Source organism: Chiloscyllium plagiosum, unplaced genomic scaffold, assembly GCF_037043375.1.
Source record: "Chiloscyllium plagiosum isolate Xiang-an unplaced genomic scaffold, Cpla_swu_hap1 HiC_scaffold_26, whole genome shotgun sequence".
In the NCBI taxonomy this organism is placed as follows: Eukaryota; Metazoa; Chordata; class Chondrichthyes; order Orectolobiformes; family Hemiscylliidae; genus Chiloscyllium; species Chiloscyllium plagiosum.
In genome coordinates this window covers 21,062,352-21,083,701 of record NW_028270164.1, presented here as the reverse complement: position 1 = coordinate 21,083,701, position 21,350 = coordinate 21,062,352, and the positions used below count along the sequence as shown (strand labels likewise).

The 21,350-nt window shown below is 39.9% G+C and overlaps 1 protein-coding gene across 2 annotated transcripts; it reads right to left on the bottom strand.

Annotated features, from left to right (window-relative positions):
• Positions 1–2,601: 2,601 nt before the first annotated feature.
• Positions 2,602–12,398, bottom strand: LOC122563157 (vitamin K-dependent protein Z-like). Of its 2 annotated transcripts, none has more exons than XM_043716632.2 (4): positions 12,195–12,398; positions 8,428–8,580; positions 6,028–6,058; positions 2,602–2,905 (listed from the first exon to the last, which is right to left on the bottom strand). In XM_043716632.2, the coding sequence occupies exons 2-4, from the start codon at positions 8,503–8,505 to the stop codon at positions 2,742–2,744; spliced, it is 273 nt and encodes a 90-aa protein (XP_043572567.1). In that variant the 5' UTR covers positions 8,506–8,580; positions 12,195–12,398; the 3' UTR covers positions 2,602–2,741. The 2 variants fall into 2 exon arrangements, with proteins under 2 accessions (XP_043572567.1, XP_043572566.1); XM_043716631.2 differs by having other exon boundaries at positions 8,428–8,591; positions 12,195–12,391.
• Positions 12,399–21,350: the final 8,952 nt, after the last annotated feature.

Here is a 21,350-nt window from a genome sequence, read left to right as displayed (position 1 = left end):
CCTTGATCCTGTCACCAGGGAGGCAACACACCATTCTGATATCTCACGGCCGGCTGCAGAAATGACTACCTTTGCCTCTGACTAGAGAGTCCACTATCACAATCGATTGCTTGGAACTTGACGTATAGCCTTCATTATATTGGAGCCATTCTCGGTATTTGAAACTTGGCTGTTCGTGCTACATTCCCCTGAGAGTCCATCATCCCTCATATTTTCCAAAACAGCATACTTGTTTGAGATGGGGTAGCCACAGGAGACTCCTGCACTACTTGCCTCCTGCTCCTACCTTTCCTGAAGGCAGCCCATCTACCTGACTGTATCTGCGTATTTTCTCCCTTCCTATAAATGCAATTAATCACATCCCCTAGCTCCTGTAAATTTCTTATTGCCTCCAACTGCTGTTCCTACTGATCTATGTGATATGATAGGATTTGCAACCAGACACATTTACTGCAGGCATTATCATCACTAAAATAGAAACTCTCCCTGACCTCCCACATTCAACAGGAAGAACACATCATTCTACTGAAGGCCATTTTTGTTCCTTAACAATATACAAACTCAGAAAATAGCCCCATCTTCTTGCTCTAAAAAACTCTGTTCCAGGCTAACTTAGTACCTATGTTTTATACTGTTTAAATTTAATCAAGAGACAGATCTCAATAAAATATATAATCAAAAAAGAACCCATTCTACTCATTATTGCAGATTTGCACTTAACAAGGTCAACCCAGTCCCAATTACTACAGATTGGCAATTTGAAGATAGCAGGAAAATAATCAATCCTGGTAAATTGCCACTGCAGTCCCATTTTCTACTCATGTATAACCAACATCTGGAATTAACCTCTTCCAAGAAGATCCAGGATTGATTGAATGATTAATTTGACTTATTGTCATGTGTACCTAAGTACAGTGAAAAGTTTTGTTTATGAGCAGTACAGGCAGATCATAGCAAGCAAGGACACACAGATCATAGGGTGAAAACAAATCTTGGATAGAGTTTACATTGCACAGGACATGTGCAAGACAAAATCAACATTAACAAGATCAGCATTATTTGAAGTCTCATAATGACAGGGGAAAAGCTGTTCTTTAACCTATTGGTGCATGTTTTTGAGCTTCTGGATCTTCTGTCTGACAGAAGGGTTTGTAGGAGAGCATTAGCGGGATGGGATAGGTCTTTGATGATGTTGGCAGCCTTTCTGTGGCAATGAGTCATGTAGATAGAGTCCATGGATGGGAAGTTGGCTTCAGTGATGGTCTGGGCTGTGCACACAACCTTCTTTTGTTTCTTGCAGTGTTGGGCAGAGCAGTTGCTGTACCAGTCTGTTATGCACCCAGACAGTATGCTTTGAATGGACATAGTGTGTATATCATTTCTAATATCACCTCGGAGTTTGTGAAACAGAATGTTCTTTCCACTGAAGATGTGTCTCTTTTTTGCCTTTAATCCAGCAGAAGATTGGCAGAAATTTGTACATGGTAAGATGTTGTAGTTACATGTCTATAATTTAAGATAAAATGGAAGAATCGATTTGGGAAAGGGGTTCATGTGGCTTGTTCTGAATTCTGAGCATATCATTCCCTCAGTACAGCACTGCAGTGTTGTTGTGAGATCTGACCAAAGTTGGATAAAGAGATGATATGGGTGTCTGGTTGACAACTCAGACTATCTTAATGTTGAGTTTGTAAGCTGTACAGGAACACCTGCTGGATAGTGAGTGTGACTGGATGTAGAGAGCATACAGCTTTTGCACAATCTATTAGTCTCTGTGTCATAATGTAATTCTGGCTTTTTACCCTGGAATTCCATCTTCTTGGGCCAAATAATTGGATTGATGAAGATTGAGGGAGAAGAGAGTGACACATGTGTCCTCATACTGTTGAATATCAATATTTTATTTACTGGTTACACCAAATACACAAGTGGGAAGGTGAGAGATTTTGTACAGCATTGCAGGCTCTGGCCTCGTACCAAGTGTGTCTCAATGTCAGCATCATTAAGGACATATACTGTTCATTAGCAATAATGAGACTTACCCATTATCCTACAAGTGTCAGCCTAGATTATATCCTTGAAACTCTGTATTAGTTCTTCAACAAAGTCCTGCCTGACGCAGAGGTGATGGTACTATCCACTGAGGCAAGGCTGACACACTAATAGAGGAATAAGCATGGCAACTGATTTGAATCAATGTAATTGTAATCTGTACTGTATAATATTGCTTATTTGATAATTACAGAGCTTTTGAGAATTGACACTTGTTAATTGATACATTCATACTTGAAGTATGTTCTGAACAAATATTTTGTTCATGAAATCTTTGGACAAATCCATTTCTATTCAAACTGATTCAGAAATGTAATATATTCAGAGTTCAGCAGTATCTTTCAAGATAAAACACAAATAAATAATTATTTATATTACATTTAAACTGGAACTCTTGAAATAAAAATGTGAGCAAAACCTAATTTAGTGATTGAATTTTTTTGTAAATCCAACAATATAGAATCTTCTAACAGTTCATCAATGAAGTATTATATTCAAACTGCACCAACATTTGAGGATATAGCTTCCAAAAAGACAAATGAAACAAGCCCAAATCCATTCCTTTTATTATATTTATCATTCATACCTCAATTTTATTGATTATAAAGCTTTTTACAAATTTAACATTGCCTTAATAAATTGATTCAGCCTTAAAATAATATAACAGGGAAAAGAAAATGCCCTTCCTATTATTCACCATCAACACAACTTTCTAACTTTGCTAAAAGTTGATCTTCTAAGTCACGGATTTCTTGCTTCTTTCCAGTGAGCTCCTTTCTAAGTTCATTAATTTCCATTTGGTCTTCCAGAATTTCTGTTGCATTATTCAGAATGGTTACTAGTTTTGGATTCTCTGAAAATATAATCAGAACATCCTGTTACTCAGAATTGTCATTAAAATTGTCTTTAGCATTTATTTACAGTTGTGTGAAGATTTCATGGTGATGTAACATAAGCAGATGTATAAATAAACCAATGCAGATATTGAAAATAAAATTTTCTAATCCCTACCCAAAATGACAACAATACAGCATAGGAATTGTATCTCATTACTGTTAAAGTATTAGACACTGTCCCTATGTTTCTTGTTAATCCAAACGCTTTGAAGAACAAATGTGTCAAAAGACTACCTTCCTAAACTATAGTATCCAAAGCTAATACAATAAAAGTTCATACTCCAATATCACATTGTTTCATAATGATGATGATTTACAGACCAGTGTCAACTGGCACTGGGAAGAAAGAGTAAATTGCCCATGCTACTGTACCATACCACGTACTCAAATTCAGTGCATCATGTTCTCAGCACTGTTTCAATGTTTTAAGTCTGAATGTGTGCATATATTGTCTAATAGCAGACATCTCAAAAATATTTCTGATTTATGGACTTATTTTAAACAGTTAAACCAGGTAGTCATTTTCAGCCATATATTCTGGGAAAGAGAATTCATTCATGGCAGTTTAATTCCATGATGAAGCTCTGAGCACTTTCAGATTGCTGTTCCATGGATCTGCACTAAAAAAATCTACTGCATATATTTCATTTACAGCAGAATTATAAATGACTGATGTACTTCATTCCTGCCTACAGCAGTGTTCAGGAATAACTAAGATAATACCTTCCAGGTCTACAATGTTCAAAGAAACTCCAACAGGTTGAGGTACTCTCAATGTTTGAAGTGCAGAATAATGATTTAGTGCTCTATATTCCCGCTGAGTTAGTAACAAACAAAAAGGGCCTAGAGCATGAACAACAATTAAATAAATAGTCTAATTAGAAATGTTCATCATTGAATGTGAGGCCTTCTTACTCAGAAACATGATTTATTATTTGTTAAGATTGGCACACTATTTGGGTTGAGTATTAACAATTGCAAATGAATGGATTCTGATTCATTCAATTTTTGACTACAGGCAGATGATTTTTTTCTAGCAGCCAAAAAGAAGACAGGCGAGTCCATGAGAAGAGTTTTCCCCTTAATTGAAGTTAACCCAGTCAGTCCATAATCGCATATTCCAATCATAATGTGGCTTTCCAATTCTCTACATCACTGGATCCACACCCACTCCATTGACTACCATGGGACCAAAATGTACCCCATAATCTCTTACCCTTAAAGTGTGCTATTACAAACCTTCAGCACTGAAGCAGGCTTCCTACAATATGCCTCCAACAGTTAGGCTGCCTGTTTGAAGTGGGGTCACACTTAAAGGAGCCCTATCATCTACAAAACAGTGAGGACATGCATTGTTCTCAATCCATGACCTCATAACATTACCTGTCCCTGCACCAACTCACTTGCAGGCTGAAATATAGACTTTTAGGTTGCTGTGGTTCTGTTCGCTGAGCTGGAACGTTTTGTTGCAAACGTTTCGTCCCCTGTCTAGGTGACATCCTCAGTGCTTGGGAGCCTCCTGTGAAGCGCTTCTGTGGTGTTTCCTCCGGCATTTATAGTGGCCAGTCCCTGCCGCTTCCGGTTGTCAGTTTCAGCTGTCCGCTGTAGTGGCCGGTATATTGGGTCCAGGTCGATGTGTTTGTTGATGGAGTTTATGGATGAGTGCCATGCTTCTAGGAATTCCCTGGCTGTTCTTTGTTTCGCTTGCCCTATAATGGTAGTGTTGTCCCAGTCAAATTCATGTTGCTTGTCATCTACGTGTGTGGCTACATGAGCAAAACTAATGTACTGTACAAAATCCCATGCAAGGACTGCACAAAACACTATATAGGACAAACAGGAAGACAGCTAACGATCCGCATCCACGAACATTAACTAGCCACGAAACGACACGACCAGCTATCCCTAGTAGGGCAAGCGAAACAAAGAACAGCCAGGGAATTCCTAGAAGCATGGCACTCATCCACAAACTCCATCAACAAACACATTGACCTGGACCCAATATACCGGCCACTACAGCGGACAGCTGAAACTGACAACCGGAAGCGGCAGGGACAGGCCACTATAAATGCTGGAGGAAACACCACAGAAGCGCTTCACAGAAGGCTCCCAAGCACTGAGGATGTCACCTAGACAGGGGACGAAACGTTTGCAACAAAAACTTCCAGCTCGGCGAACAGAACCACAGCAACGAGCACCCGAGCTAGAAATCTTCTCCCCAACTTTGAAGACTTTTAGGTCTTATTTGAAACCTAAAACTAAGTCTTTAATTTCTTTTCTTACAAATTAAATTCTTAATTTAATTATCTATGTTAATAGACTTGTTAACATTGAGGTGGACTATACAGGTCCCTGCTGGGTGTGTTTTCGGTGCACTTCCATATGGGGAGTGGCATGTAAAATATGCTGGGCAGCCAACCCATTGCCTTCCTGTCCACTCCCAATCTGTTCCCTAGAATGCAAAGTGGTACTTTACCCAATACGCACTAAGATGCAACTCATGATCTTTTTCAGTTAAAGTACGCTGTTACAAAACTTTAGCACTAAAGCAGGCTTCCCGCGACATGCTTCCAACAATCAGGCTGCCTGTTGGAAGTAGCCACACTTGAAGGAGCCCTACAGTCTGCAGGATGTGGTGGAGGCTGGTACAATTGCAACGTTTCAGAGGCATTTGGATGGGTATATGAATAGGAAGGGTTTGGAGGGATATGGGCCAGGTGCTGGCAGAGGTGGGACTAGATTGGGTTGGGATATCTGGTCGGCATTACAAGTTGGACCAAAGGGTCTGTTTCCATGCTGTACATCTATGACTCTATGTTGCTGTCTCTGCTGTTCCTCCAAATACAAGTCTTCCTATTCATATAGCTAAGCATAGAATTCCTACCTTGGAGCTACAAAGTTAGGTTCCAGTCCAGACCTGCCCTAGACTTGTATCAGAATATGTCTAATCAGGTTGATTAACAATATCGGGGTTGACTGGAAAGATCCATTGGATAGGAGGGGATACACAATTTCTTTTCCATATCCACATCCATAATTTTTTCAATTAAGTTAACAAGTCAAAGACTATCATACATACTTCCATGAATGTAATAGTCCCAGAATATTTCCTACAAAGGAAAGAGAGAGATTTTAAATCCAGAGGAATTAGAAATGTAAAGCACAAATAAAACAAATCAGTTGTATCAACAAACATTTTAAAATGTACATTTATATAACTATCTATAAGTCAATAAACAGCTCATGGAATATAACATAGGATACTCAAAACTGATGTCAAGTCAAAGAAGGGGAAATACATTAAGAAGGAGAGATGATTTAAAAAGGAGGGTGAGGCAATAGAAAGACACAAGTGTTTAGCAAGTGGGATTCCAAAGAGAGTGATTCTTCAATCTGGTGATAACAAATTCATGGTAGAATTTAGAGAGAGACTGCAACCACCTTCTGTCCATTAGAATTAAACCAGTGGAACATCAAGGGCAGATCATTGATGATATAGTGAGAAAAACACACAGTGAGCATCACTCCTCACTTTATAGCACTGCAATGACAGCATCAATCCCTATATCCCTACAATCCAACAATAATCAGTTAAACAATTACAGAGGTAGGAACTCCTTGCTTAGCCGTATGGACAGGAAAACTTATATTTGGATGAAAAATAGAGACGACAACATTTTTGCAGTCAAGATGTTTCTTTGCTTACACATCCTCCTACTTATAACTCTTCCATCTGAATATGATATCCCTCTAAACCCTTCCTATTCATATACCAACCAGACTCCTTTTACATGTTGTAATTGTATCAGCCTCCACCACTTTCTCTGGCAGCTCATTCCATACACGCACTACCTCCCCGCATGAAAAAGTTGCCCCTTAGGTCTCTTTTATGTCTTTCCCCTGTCACCCTAATACTATGCCCTCTAGTTCTGGATTCCCCCACCCCAGGGAAAAGACCTTGTCTACTCATCCTATCCATAACCCTCATGATTTTATAAACCTCAAAGAGGTCACCCATCAGCCTCCATCGCTCCAGGGAGAACAGCCTATTCAGCCTCTCCCTATAGCTCAAACCCTCCAAACCGGGCAACATCCTTGTAAATCTTTTTTGGACCCTTTCAAGTTTCACAATATCCTTCCAATAGGAGGGAGGCCAGAATTACACAGGGTATTCCAAAAGTGTCTTAAACAATATCCTGTGCTGCCACAAAATGGCCTCCCAAATCATTTACTTAATGCGTTGCTCAATAAAGGGAAGCATGCCAAAAACCACCTTCACCATCTTATCGACCTGCAACTCCACTTTTAAGAATCTATGAACCTGCACTCCAAGGTCACTCTGTTTAGTTACTCCCTAGGACCTTGCTATTAAGTATGTAAGTCCTGCCCTGATTTGCCTTTCCAAAATGCAGCACCTCACATCTATCTACATTAAACTCCATCTGCCACTCCTCAGCCCATTGGACCATCTGATCAAGATCCCATTGTACACTGAGGTAATCTTCTTCACAGTCCACTTACAGCTCCAATTTTGATGTCATCTGCGAACTTACTAACTATATTTCCTATGTTGGACATTCAAATCATTTATATTTATGACAAAAAGTAGTGGACCTAGCACCAAACCTTGTGTTTTATCTGGTTCAGTTCAAGCAAAGCCAGTAGAATTGGAGTAAAGCTTGCAGCCAAGTTGATCTCTCATATTTTAGAAAAGAAAAACCCTTTACATCAGTACAGAATGAAACTGATCTGGTCTTTCACAAAAATATGTCAACACTATCCTTGCAAAAACTTTCAGTTCATTCTCATACTTATTATATCTCTTTTCAGAAGGTAAACATATTTAGGCCTATATTTTCTTGTTAGAACCATGTCATATCAGGATTAATAGTGCATCAGGCTTTGCCCATTGAACACATTTTCCTGTAACATTATCATATGTGGTGATGTATCCCAACACTATTATTGGGCATTTGTCTCAGGAAAATGACTTCAGTAGGTTAGATTCTGAGGGGATTTTAATAATTGTGAGCAATAACATAAATAACTGAGATTAAAGAAATAAATCTAAGAGTGCTGCAAAAGAGCACAATGTGACCAAGGTTTCATATCTGGAGAGTCTATTGGCTCAAGTAAGTAAAGGTCAGAGTTGCTACATAGTACTGAGAGAAGGAAGATAAGCCAATGACCAGAGCACAGTAAGAAGAAGTCCCCTTGGTATTCAACATTACCTTTACCAATTCCCATATGGCAGTTCAATGACATAAGTAGTTCAATGACTTTCCCAAATGAAACAAAGAAGGAGAAACTACCAAAGCTGCAATGACCAATGTAACCAGTAAATTTTGTATTGCAGCCTGCCATTATTCTGAGAACGGGAGATCATGCCAGTTATATGATCAGTGAAGGAATGAAAATGAGAAAATGAGAATGACCATAGGACAAGAGGTTAAGATGAATGCTAAAGTGGAATCCTTACGGTTTTCTCATCATCTTCAAAAATCTCTCGAGCCTCTTCCCTGGAACAGATTTTTTCACAACACTCTTTGTTCAGCATCCACTTCCTAAACACTTCTGTTTGCTGATCGATGGCACGATAAAATTGAGACAGGAATTGTGCAGCTGCTGATTTCTGTAAAAATACTCAATAATATTGAATAGCAATGTAACAATAAATCAGATGCCTGTGTGGCTATCACATCGTATTGTTATATTGTACCATTGTAATTCTGTTGAATGTGAGCATTTTGCAATATCCAGAAATTATGAAAGGTTCTTTATAAATACAAGTTATTTTCTATGAAGATAAGACTCTAAACTGGAGGTTCACTGGATTTGCTGATGCTGTGGCTTAAAATGCACCAGGATAATGCTGTCTTATGAATCTGTCACAATATTGAGGGATGATTTTTATGAAATTCCTTCAAAATTCTTTTGTTGCTAAAGTACTATGGCTCAGAAAATGAAATCAACAAAATAACTAAGCTAGTAATAATTGATATATTCATGTCTCCTTAGCCATGGATATAATTTCCAAATTTAAAAAAGACACAATCCTGCCAAATAGACTCAAACCCAACATAGGAGAAAGTGAGGACTGCAGAGGCTGGAGATCAGAGCTGAAAATGTGTTGCTGGAAAAGCGCAGCAGGTCAGGCAGCATCCAAGGAGCAGGAGATCGACGTTTCGGGCATGAGCCCTTCTTCAGGTAGGGCTCCTGAAGAAGGGCTCATGCCCGAAACATCGATTCTCCTGCTCCTTGGATGCTGCCTGACCTGCTGTGCTTTTCCAGCAACACATTTTCAGCTCACACCCAACATAATCTGTTATAATATCACTTTAAGAGGAAATATGCTAATAAGCAAGTAGTCAGCATACAGAACATGTGACTAGTTCAGGTTGTAAGTTTTCTCACTGAGTTGGAAGGCTTGTTTTCAGATGTTTCATCACCATGCTAGGTAACATATCAGTGAGCCTACAGTAAAGCGCTGTTGATATAACCCACTTTCTATTTATATATCCTGGTCTCTTAATATGGGTGATACAATTTTCTGTTCTTTTTCTCAGGGTTGGTAAATGGAGGAAAAGAACTGGAAATGATATCACCCAGCTTAAGAGACCAAGATACATAAATAAAAATTGGGACAATACACCAGCGCTTCACCAGATGCTCACCGATTATGTTAATAGCATAATGAAGAAACATCTGAAAACAAACCTTCAAGCTCAGCAAGAAAACTTACAACCTGAACCTCAACCTGAGCTACAAACCTTTTCAAAAATCGCCATGTGAACAGTAGCCATTGTCAGTATAACTTGCAGCATATTGTGTGAAGGAGCACAGCAGTGATTTGCTCTAACAATAGTTGGTGAACCTCTATAATAAATCTCTCTGCTGACTAATCCTATAACAGATGTTCCAATAAAAAGAATGTAAATTCATTTACTGGTATATGGGAGATTGATACGTTTGTGTGAGTAAACACAAAACTACAATATAGTCTTTTTTTAATACCATAAGCCTTATTACAAAACTTAAGATGCATGTTCTGTTATCTCATTTTGTGCTACCTGGTAATATTTTTTTTAACCGTGCAATATGGCCTTTTCATTTTGTTGCATTTCTCTGTTTAATAAACAAAGTGCTGGTTTTCTGGATGGGTTGTAATCACATTGATGTTAGCTTGATACCTACAACATACATATTCAGGCTCAGGTTCTAACTCTGGATGAGTCTCTAGTCAGTGTGTGGTCGGCCAAGTTAGAAAAGTGTTGAAACTAGAAAGAGGCCCTTGCAATTTTAACTTAATTATACGCTGCCAAGTCCACCTCATACCCATTCCTGCAGAACAACAGCAAGTAGTCTATGGTTGGCTGTTGACATTTAACTAGGTTTGGAAAGGTGATTTCTGGGAGGATCTCATAAGAGGAAAGGAGGAGGGAGCTTGGGGAAGGAGAGGCCTCAACGTTCCTTGAGTCCAGATGAAAACTTGCCCTCCTTCCAGACTGATAAGGAAAATAAAGGTGGTCTCATCTGATCCATGATCATCTTCTCCCTTGACTTCATCTGTTAGAAAAGCCATAACAATATTTTCCACTCAGGTCAGTGAAAACCCCACATTGAAAAGCAGATGACTTAATTGGTCTTCAATCTCCAAGGATCAATGGGGATTGATATTGACTGAATGAAATTGACTGCTTCTTTAATTGGACTGCCTAGTCACCCATTCAGATTTCTGAGTCTAAATTTGGGCAGCTTTCTGTCAGGTTTGTAACCTAGAACATTTTAACTGCTGGTTTTTGCCTGGATCGAAGGGTTAGAATTTCTAACAAACATTCCAAAATGCTATTTCCGATGCTTAATTACCTAATTGGAAATTAATATGAATAATCTAGCACCAGATAAAGTCAGGAATTGTTACATGCTTTGGAAAACATTAATATAGAGTCATAGAAATATACAGTATGGAAACAGATCCTTCAGTCTAACTCATCCATGCCGACCAGATATCCTAACTTAATCTAGTCCTATTTGCCAGCACTTGGCCAGGATCTCTCTAAATCCTTCGTATTCATTTACCCATCCAGATTCCTTTTAAATGTTGTAATTGTACCAGCCTCCACCACTTCCTCTGCCAGCTCATTCCATACACACAGCACACTCTGCGTGAAAAGGTCACCCTTTAAGACCCTTTTAAATCTTTCCCCTCTTATCATAAACCTATGCCCCCTAGTTCTGGACTCACCCACCCCAGGGAAAAGACCTTGTCTATCTACCCTATCCATGCCCGTCATGATTTTATAAATTTCTGTAAGTTCACCCCTCAGCCTCGACACAAAAATGTAATTTTAAAAACAAAGTTACCTCATTCCTTGGTCACAACTGTTTCATAGAGTCATACAGTCTTATGGAACAAACACCAACCCTTTGGTCCAACCAGTCCATGCTGAACATAATCCCAAACGAATTCATCCCACCTGCCTGTTCCTGGCCCATATCCCTCCAAACCTTTCCTATTCATGTACTTATCCAAATGATGTTTAAATTTTGTAATTGTACTGCAATCCACCACTTCCGCAGAAAGTTCATTCCATATACGAATCACCATCTGTACAAAAGATTTGCCCCCATGTCTTCTTTAAATCTTTCTCGTGTCACCTTAAAAATGTGCCCCGCCTTGAAATCACCACTCCTCAGCAAAAGACAACTATCTTTGACTTTGTCTACACCCCTAATTATTTTATAAACTTCTATAAAGTTGCTTCTTAACCTCCTATGCTCCAGTGAAAAAAATGTCAGAGCCTATCCAAACTTTGTTTATATTTCAAGCTTTCCATACCTGGCAACATCCTGGTAAATCTCTAATGAACCCTCTCCATCTTAATAATACCCTTCCTATAACTCGGCAACAAGAACTGGACACAGTATTCCAGAAGAGGCCTCATCAATGTCCTCAACATTGACTTCCCAATGCCTATACTCAAAGGACTGAGCAATGAAGGCAAGCATACCAAACATCTTTTTAATCACCCTGTCTACATGTGATGCAAAAATCAAAGAATTATATACCTACCTACTAGGTACCTCTGTTCTACAACACCACCCAATGCCCTACCATTAATATATCAGCCTTAATTAATGAGATCACCAGCTATTCTCAGCCATGGATTGACTCATTAGTACATTTTAGAGTAATAAAGGCATTTTGGAATTATGTCTAAAAACATGAAACAATTTTATACTTACAGTCACTTGCCTGACAGCCAAAGAGAAGCAATGATATTATCCCATAGCTCAAAATGACTGTCATATTATTTCCAAAATGCCTGCTGAAATTCATCATCACTGGAAAGACAAGGTGCAGTATTATAGAAGATAATTGCACTTCACTCGATCTGATATTTCACTGTCCGTGTAGTCAGGCTTTTTTTAATCATGTTGTTGAAGTGTTTACTTAATAAATTACCAATTATTTTGAAAGATTACTGCAAGAGATGACAGAGTGACTGGATGCCAGCCTGGGAGGGAGGGTGGGCAGGTGAAAGACAAGGAGCCACGTCAGTATGACTGCCCAATGCAATCCTGCTCCTGTGTTATTGTAACGAAAGTAGAATTAAAAGTACGTGGCTTTCTAGTAACTGAAGGCAAGCACCTAATTAAAATAATCCAGGGTTCAGCTGTGACTAGCTGTGCTGCCACCTTGCCAGTGGCAAAATGGTGGCCTCCTCAACCCCATCACCCCAACAGCCCTGTGCATGGAGAAGCCACCATCTGCAAAGAGGTAGCATACTCAAGACTTCCAGGAGAGTCCACTGGAAATGGGCTGTATATGGCCCAAGGATAAGGCACCCATTCCATGGGCTGCCACGACTAGAGGGACTTGCTGGGACCTGCTTGCTTGGGCCTAGCACAGAAAAACATTTCTGCCTTCCCTGTGGGGCATCTGCAAAAGGAGGTACCCTCTTGTTCTCCTTTCAACCTTAGCACAGATCTCACTCATAAGGAGCCAGAAGAGCCCACGGATTGGGATTGCAATTTTAAGATAGCACTAGTGATAATGGATTAGGAGGCCACATCCTGAAAAATTGTCACTGCGGCCCCACTCTTTACTCACGCACAATCAAGATCTGGAATTAACCTCTTCCAAGAAAATCCAAGATATGGTGTACGTATCATTTCTAATATCACCAGTCCACAAAACAAACAATTATTGATATTCCAAATGTACCTATGAACACCCAGAGCAGAACTTTCTTTTCACTGGAAATGTGTCTCTTTCCAGCCATTAACTCAGCAGAAGATTGGTAGAAACTTATTGTTATAAATAAGACTGTTTAGTTGCTGTCTCTATAATTGTTGGCAAAATGGAGGAATCAGAATGGGGGAAGGGAGTCAATATGACTATTTCTTAAAACTAAAGGATATTCTGAGGAAGAATCATATTGGACTTGAAATGTTATCTCTGTTTCTCTCTCCACAGATGCTGCCAGACATGCTGAGTTTCTCCAGCACTTTGTGCTTTGATTTCAAATTTTTAGCATCTGCAATATAATATCTATGTTTAAAGGTGTTAAAAATGTCGGACTATGTAAACAGTTATAGTTTTAATTTTAATTGCAAGATAGAACAGAATAGGACATAGGAGATTGATCAACTTGCTCCATTTGTTTACTTCAGATGAGCTGCAAGAGCAAATTGTGGCCCCCAGAGACATCTCATCCCAGAAACATCAAGATGGATCTGCACAGACTCTGTACAAGGTGGGGAAGAGCGGACTCAAAGTGAGCAAGCGAACACTAGTCATGAAATTGGGAAGCAGTACCATTAATTTTCTGTCAAACATCTGGTACTACAACTGCAGTTAGTCAGAAAAAAAATTGTAAAGGGACATTTAAGCAAGCGTAATGTCTCCTGTTTATACATGCAAGAGGCTTAATGCTTGTTTCTGGCATACCTGCAGGAATATTTACCAATACAGTGGGCGGTGTGTTTGCATTACAGAATGAGAGTACACATGTTGCTCATCATACTGTGTGCTTTGTTGGCTGTTTCAGTACCTGCAAGTTGTTTGTGGTCTCAGTGCACTCTTAGGTTTAAAATTTCAACAAAATATTTTGTTGCAGATGAAAACCAGTTTTTTTTTAAAAGACAAAAGTTTAATTTGTTGGCAATGGGGAAAAGCCATGGATATGCAATCAGTTACCAGTCCACAAAACAAACAATTATTAACATTCCAATGTACCTATGAACACCCAGACTTTAATTGACCTTGACTCTTGTCTGTTTACAGAAATTGGACTTTGTGATCTGAAGAGAATATGATTCTATCTTTGCAGCAGAGTGCTACATTATGTTTGCCTTTATATATCATCCTAACCCAATCAAATTAGCATTTCCTCCTGTGAATAATGTCAAGAACTCAAATATTTTAAGTAGTTAAAATCCAAATTGACTTTCATAGGAAACACTGTCGATAAATTAAATCTGTTCAGGAAATAAATCTGGACAATAAATCTTTTGCATCTACAAGACCAATACTAATTTCATAAACAAAACCAAAATTGCTGGAAAAAATTCAGCAGGTCTGGCAGAATGTGTGGAAAGAAACTAGAATTAACATTTTAAGTTGAGTGCCCCTTCTTTAGAGCTAATAGTACCTCGAAAGTTGTTGGTTTTTATGCAGAAGATAGGATGAGGGAAGGGGATAAGGAGTAAACAATAGGTAGAGATAGAGCCCAAAGAAAGAGAAAAACAGTTGTACAGACAAAAACGTAGATAACGGTCAGCCTAGGAAAATGAATAGCTGCTAAAGGGGACTATTAACAGCAAACAATGGGGTATGTGTAATAGCTGACTATGTGATCCCAAGACCTGTTGTGTGGGGTTTGGGGTTAGGAGATGGGAGATGATGCCTCAAGCCCTGAAATTGTTGAACTGGATATTGAGTCCAGAAGGCTATAGAGTTCCCAAATGGAAAATGAGGTGCTTGCGTGGAGCTTCATTGGAGCACTTCGCTGAGACAAGGTGGTCTGTTGATGTGGCAGGCAGCTGGAAGCTCAGGATGGAATGTAAGTGCTCTGAAAAGTGGTCACCCTGTCTACACTTCATTTCCCCAATGTAGAGGGGGCAACTAATTTCATGTTAACTTCAGACTGGATAAGATAAGGTGATGACAATTTACACCAAGATATAACAGTGACATGAGCAGCTATGTGGAAGAGATTGTGAGGACAGTTTGGAAATGTCTGTACTAGTGAGAGATATTCTTATAGACAACAGTATTATTTACATGTGTAAATGATTCAGACAATAATTATAAAAGGTTAAGTCATAAGATAAGAGCCCATGGCGTTGGAGCTAGTATATTGGAATGAATAGAGGACTGGCTAATGACCAGGGAACAGCAAGTGGGGATAACGTTTTCAAGTTGGTGACCTGTGACCAGTGGATTTAAACAGGTATGAGTGCTGGGACCACAGCTGTTTACAATACATATTAATGACTTGGAGAAAGGAAGTGAATGTATCACAGTCAAATGTGTAGACTGCACAAAAATAGGTGGAAAGGCAAGTTGTGAGACAGATACAAACAGATTACAGAGAGATATTGATAGGTTAAGTAAATGGGCAGAAACTTGGCAAATGGACTATACTGTGGGAAAATGCAAAGTTGTTCATTTTGGAAAAGAGAACGAAATAACAGAACATTAGTTAAATGGAGGAAACCTTCAGAAAGCTGCAACAGGGAGGGACTTGGGGGCGCTGGCGTACAAAACACAGAAAGCTAGCACACATTGCAGCAGATACTCAGGAAGGCAATGAAATGTTAAGGAGAAAGTGAGGTCTGCAGATACTGGAGATCAGAGCTGAAAATGTGTTGCTAGAAAAGCGCAGCAGGTCAGGCAGCATCCAGGGAACAGGAGAATCGACATTTTGGGCATAAGCCCTTCTTCAGGAATGAAATGTTAACCCTTATTTCAAGTGTGTTGGAGTCTTACTGCAACTGTAAAAGGTATTGGCGAGACTACATCTGGAGAACCATGAGCAGTTTTGACCTTAAGATAAAGGAGCAGAATTAGACTATTCGGCTCACTGAGCCTGCTCCACCATTCAAACATGGCTGACACATTTGTCAACCCCATTCTCATGCCTATTCCCCATAACTCTTGATTCCCTGACTAATCAAGAACCTGTCTACCTCTGTCTTAAATGCACTCAATGACTGGCCTCCATGCCCTTCTGCAGCAATGAGTTCCACAGATTAACTACCCTCTGTCTGAAGGAATTCCTCCTTGTAAACAGTTGTCCCTTCACTCTGACGCTGTGTCCTCGTGTCCTAGACTCACCTACTAGTGGAAACATCTCTAGTTTCCAGAGTCCCCACCTGTTCCTCATATGACAAGCCCTTCATCCTCCAGATCATTCTTGTGAACCTCCTCTTGACCCCTCCAACACCAGCACATCCTTCTTTAGATACAGAGCCCAAACGTGCTCACAATATTCCAAATACAATCTGATCAGAGCCTTATACAGCTTCGGCAGCACATCTTGTATTCCAGCCCTCTTCAAATGAATGCTAACATTGTATTTGTCTTCATAGCTGTCAGTTGAACTTGCATATTAACCTGAAGAGAATCCTGAACTAGGACACCCAGGTCCCTTTGTGCTACAGATTTCCAAAGCCTTTCCCCATTTGGAAAATAGCTTACGCTTCTTTTCTTTCTACCAAAGTGTATAACCTCACACTTTCCCCATTGTGTTCCATCTGGCACTTCTTTACCATTCACCTAGCATGTCCAAGTCCTTCTGCAGCCTCCCCATTTCCTCAATGCTAGCTGTCCGTCCATCTATCTTTGTGTCATCTGCAACAGTGCCCTCAATTCCTTCAACCAGATTGTTAATTTATAACGTGAATAGTTGTAGTCCCAAATAAGCCACAACATACTGCAGCACCCAGGAACTACGAGAAGTCAAGGAAACACACCAACACAACATATTCAAGAATAATGGCTACCCGATAAGTGCAGTCCGCTGATGCCTACACAACTGACCTAAACAGAAAGACACAACACAACCAGAGACTCTAGCCACCCTACCATACATCAAAGGTATTTCAGAGATGCCAACCACACTACTCCGGCCCCTAGGCATCATGGTAGCCCACAAACCCACCACCACACTGAAACAATTCCTGATGAATTTAAATGACCTCGTACCCACAGCCAGCAGGACGAATGTCATATACAAAATACCCTGCAAGGACTGCAACAAACATTCTATTGACTAAATGGGCTCGAAACTAGCCACCAAAAGACTTGACTAACTATCACTGGTATCCATACACACAGACGAAGAAGGATACCAGTTCAACTGGGACAATACATCCATCCTGGAACAGGCTAAACAAAGACATTCATGGGAATTCCTGGAGGCCTAGTACTCAAACCAGAACTCCATGGGCAAACATATAGATTTGGACCCCATTTGCCAACCTCTCAGAAACAGAACGCGAAATGACATCATCTACCACAAAACACCAAGACACATAAATGGCAAGCAGGACAGAACATCAACGCTTCACCAGAGGGCTCACTGATGTTACCTAGCATAGTGACAAAACATCTAAGAACAAACCCACCAGCTCAGCAAGCAAACATACTACCTGATCCACTAGTCACCAGCTGCCATCCCAAAAAGACCCCTTTATCCCTACTTTCTGCCCTCTGCCAGTCAGCTAATGCCTTATCAATGTAGGTATCTTGCCTCTAACACTATGGACTCTTATCTTATTTAGTAGTCTCCTTTGTGGAACTTTGTCAAAGGCCTTCTGGAAATCCAAATAGATAACATCCAATGGCTCTCCATTGTCCACCTTGCTTATTATCGTTTCAAAGAGTTCTAACAGATTTGACAGACATGACCTCCCCTTGACAAAGCCGTGCTGATTTTGCCCTATTTTACCATTTATTTTCGAGAACTTCAATATCCTTAATAATGATCTCCAAAGTCTTACCAACAACTGAGGTCAGGCCAACCATCATATAATTTCCTGTCTTCTGTCTGCTTCCCTTCTTAAACATGACTATTAGATTAGCTATTTTCCAGTCCTCCAGTGATTCCTGAATGATCACCATCAATGCCTCTAAAATCTCCCCAGCCATCTCCTTCAGAACTCTGGGGTGTACTCCATCTGGTCCCAATGATTTATCCACCTTCAGATCTTTCTTTTTCTCCAGCACTTTCTCCTTAATGATGGCCACTATGCTTCATCTCTGCCCTCTAACTCTCTTCAGATTCTGGTATACTACTAGTGTCTTCCAATTCAAAAGCAAATGCTAAATCCTCCATTCAATTCCTCTGCCATTTCTTTGTTTCCCATTACTATTTCTCCAGCCTTTGTGTCCAAAGTCGATTCTTTCCTCTTTCTTACTTCTTAGATAACAAGAAAAGTTTTTGTAATTTTCTCTATTATTACTAGCTTGCGTACTCTCATATTTCATCTTCTCCCCACTTATTGCTTTGTTAGTTATCCTCTGCTTGCTTTTAAAGGCTTTCCAATCCTTTGGCTTCCCACTAATCTTTACCACATTATATTTTTTTCTTTTGCTTTTATGCTGTCCCTGACTTCCCTTGTCACCATGGTTACCTTACCCTCCCCTTAGAATATTTATTCTTCAGTGGATGAATTTCTGCTGTGTTTCCTGAATTACCCCCAGAAACCCCTGCTATTGCTCCTCCCTGCTAGGCTCCCCTTCCAATCAAATCTGACCAGCTCCTTCCTTTTGCAGTAAAGACTAACCCTTATTTAAGGAAACACTTCATTTCATTGGAGACATTTCTGAAAAGACTAGGATGATGCCTGATGTGAAGGGATTGTCTTATGAGCAAAGATTAAACTCTTCTCATTGGACATTAGAAAAGGAGAGGTGATCTCATCGAAACATATGGGATTCTTAATCGGCTTGACAGAGTAAATGCTGAGGGGATGTTGCCCCTCCTGGGAGAGTATAGGGCCAGAGGACACAATCTTGGAATAAAGAGGTGCCAATTTAAGACTGAGATGAAGAATAATTTCTTCTTTCAAAGGTTGTGATTCATTGGAACTCTTTGCCACAGAGAGTTTTGGAGGTGAGGAGGGCAGGGTGCAGCATCCTTGTGCATATTTAAGGCTAAGATCAATAGATTTTTGATCAGGAGAGGAATCAATGATTATGGGGAAAGGGCAAGAAAGTGGACATAAGGATTGACAGATCAGCCATGATCCTATTGAATGGTGGAGCAAGTATGAGGGGCCAAATGGCCTACTCCCATTCCTATTTCTTATGGTCTATGCCACTCATAGATATGGGGAAACTATTAAAATCCACATACTACCATGAAGAGAGAGAGTATCTATCTCCTTAATGCACAGAGTAGAATTCGGATACCACAGTCTTGTGGCAGCACAAACCATTGACTTAGGTCCAAATTTTGTACAAGAAAAATAATCTTGTGTCTAGAATATAGTGTTTGTACTTTCAGTTGAGAATACTTTGCAATGGTACATCCAACTAAATGCTTAAACATGATGTTCCCATTTGAGAAAAGTGTCACAGCTGCAATAACACCAGTCGCTTAAAGGAATTCTAAGTATATGTCTACGTTAGGTGAAAGTAAATAATTACTCCAAAAGTGCATTTGGAACTGGGTTTAATTTTCCAGGGAAATCCTTCAAGATAATATAGATAGAGATTCCATACATGGTAAGAGGTGTTTAGCTACAGATAGGATTCTAACATTGAATGGTACGAAGGAAGCATGACTTCTGTAATTTCATTTGTGTAGTTGCAGCTAAGATGTTTGATTGATTGCTGTCATGTACTGAGATACAGTGAAAAGTGTTGTGTTGCATGCTATACCAGCAGATCGTATCATACAAAGTGCATCAGAGTAGCAGAACAGTGTGCAGAATACAGTGTTATAGCTGCAGAGAAGGTGAAGAGAGAGAGATCAGAATTAACATTTGAGAGGTCCATTCAAAAGTCTGATAACAGTGAGGAAGAAAGTTTTGTGAATCTATTTGTATGTGTATTCAAACGTTTATATCTTCCACCCAATGGAAGAGAGTGGAAGAGAGTTTAACTGGTGCCAAAGAAAAATCATGCAGCATGCCTCAATGATTACCACCTGGTGGCGCTGACCTTCATAATTACCATGTGCTTCAGAAGTTAGTCATGGCTTACATCAACTCCAGCCTACCAAATTGTTTTGATGCTTTGCAATTCACCTACTGGTGCAATGGATCCACAGTAGACATCATCTCTCTGGAACTACTGGGATAACAAGGATACCTACATCAGGCTCCTATTTACTGATTACAGTTCTGCCTTCAATATCATACTTCCAATCAAACTCATCTCTAACTTCTGAGACCTAGATCGCTGCTCCCCTCTGTTACTAGATCTTGACTTCCTGACCCACAGAACTGCAATCAGTAAAAATAGACAACACCTCCCCCACCATAATCCTCAACACCAGTGTCCCACAAGACTACGTACTTGGCTCCTTACTATACTCCTTATACACTCACGACTTTGTGGCCAAATTCCACCCCAACTCCATTATTAAATTTGCTGATGATACCATCATTGTCAATCGGATCTCAAACAACGATGAGACATAACACAGGAAAGAGATTGTTGTCTTTACACCATGACACTAAGCACTCAATCTCTCCCATCAACATCAGCAAAATGAAGTGCAGTGGAGGGCATGCCCTCTTCTGCATAAATGGTGCTGAAGTGGAGATGTTAGTGAGCGTCAAGCTCCTGAGAGTTGACTCAATGATCAAGAAACTTATCTTGAAACAACATCTTCTTTACTTCCTCAGGAGACTAAGAAAATTTGACATATCCACAAGGACTCTTATCAATATTCATAGAAGCACCATAGAAAGCATCCTATCTGAATGCATCACAGCTTGATCTTCTCAAAACCACAAGAAACTAGAGAGAGTCATGAATAGAGCCACATCCATCACACAAACCAGCCTTTCATCCATTGATTCCATCTGTACTTCCTGTAGCCCCACGAAAGCAACCAACATGGCAGTTGATCAGACAGATGATTTGAAGTGTCAATTTATTGATAAGTGTGATATTCTGTTTACTCTGACATGTCACTATGCCACCCGAATGTCCACATGCTTTCTTTTTCCTTGCTCTCTCACTGCATCTAGGGCCTACAGCTGGAATGCCTTATAGTGGAGCATGTTTACCTTGAAAGTTTGGGCATACAACCCCAGGGTATTTGTGACTAGAGGGCCCAATTATGCTGAGAGCACTTTAGAGTGTCCACAACATTGAGAACACCAGCTGTGACTGCAGCCTTTGGGCATGATTCCAATGAATGTGTTTGTTGAGAA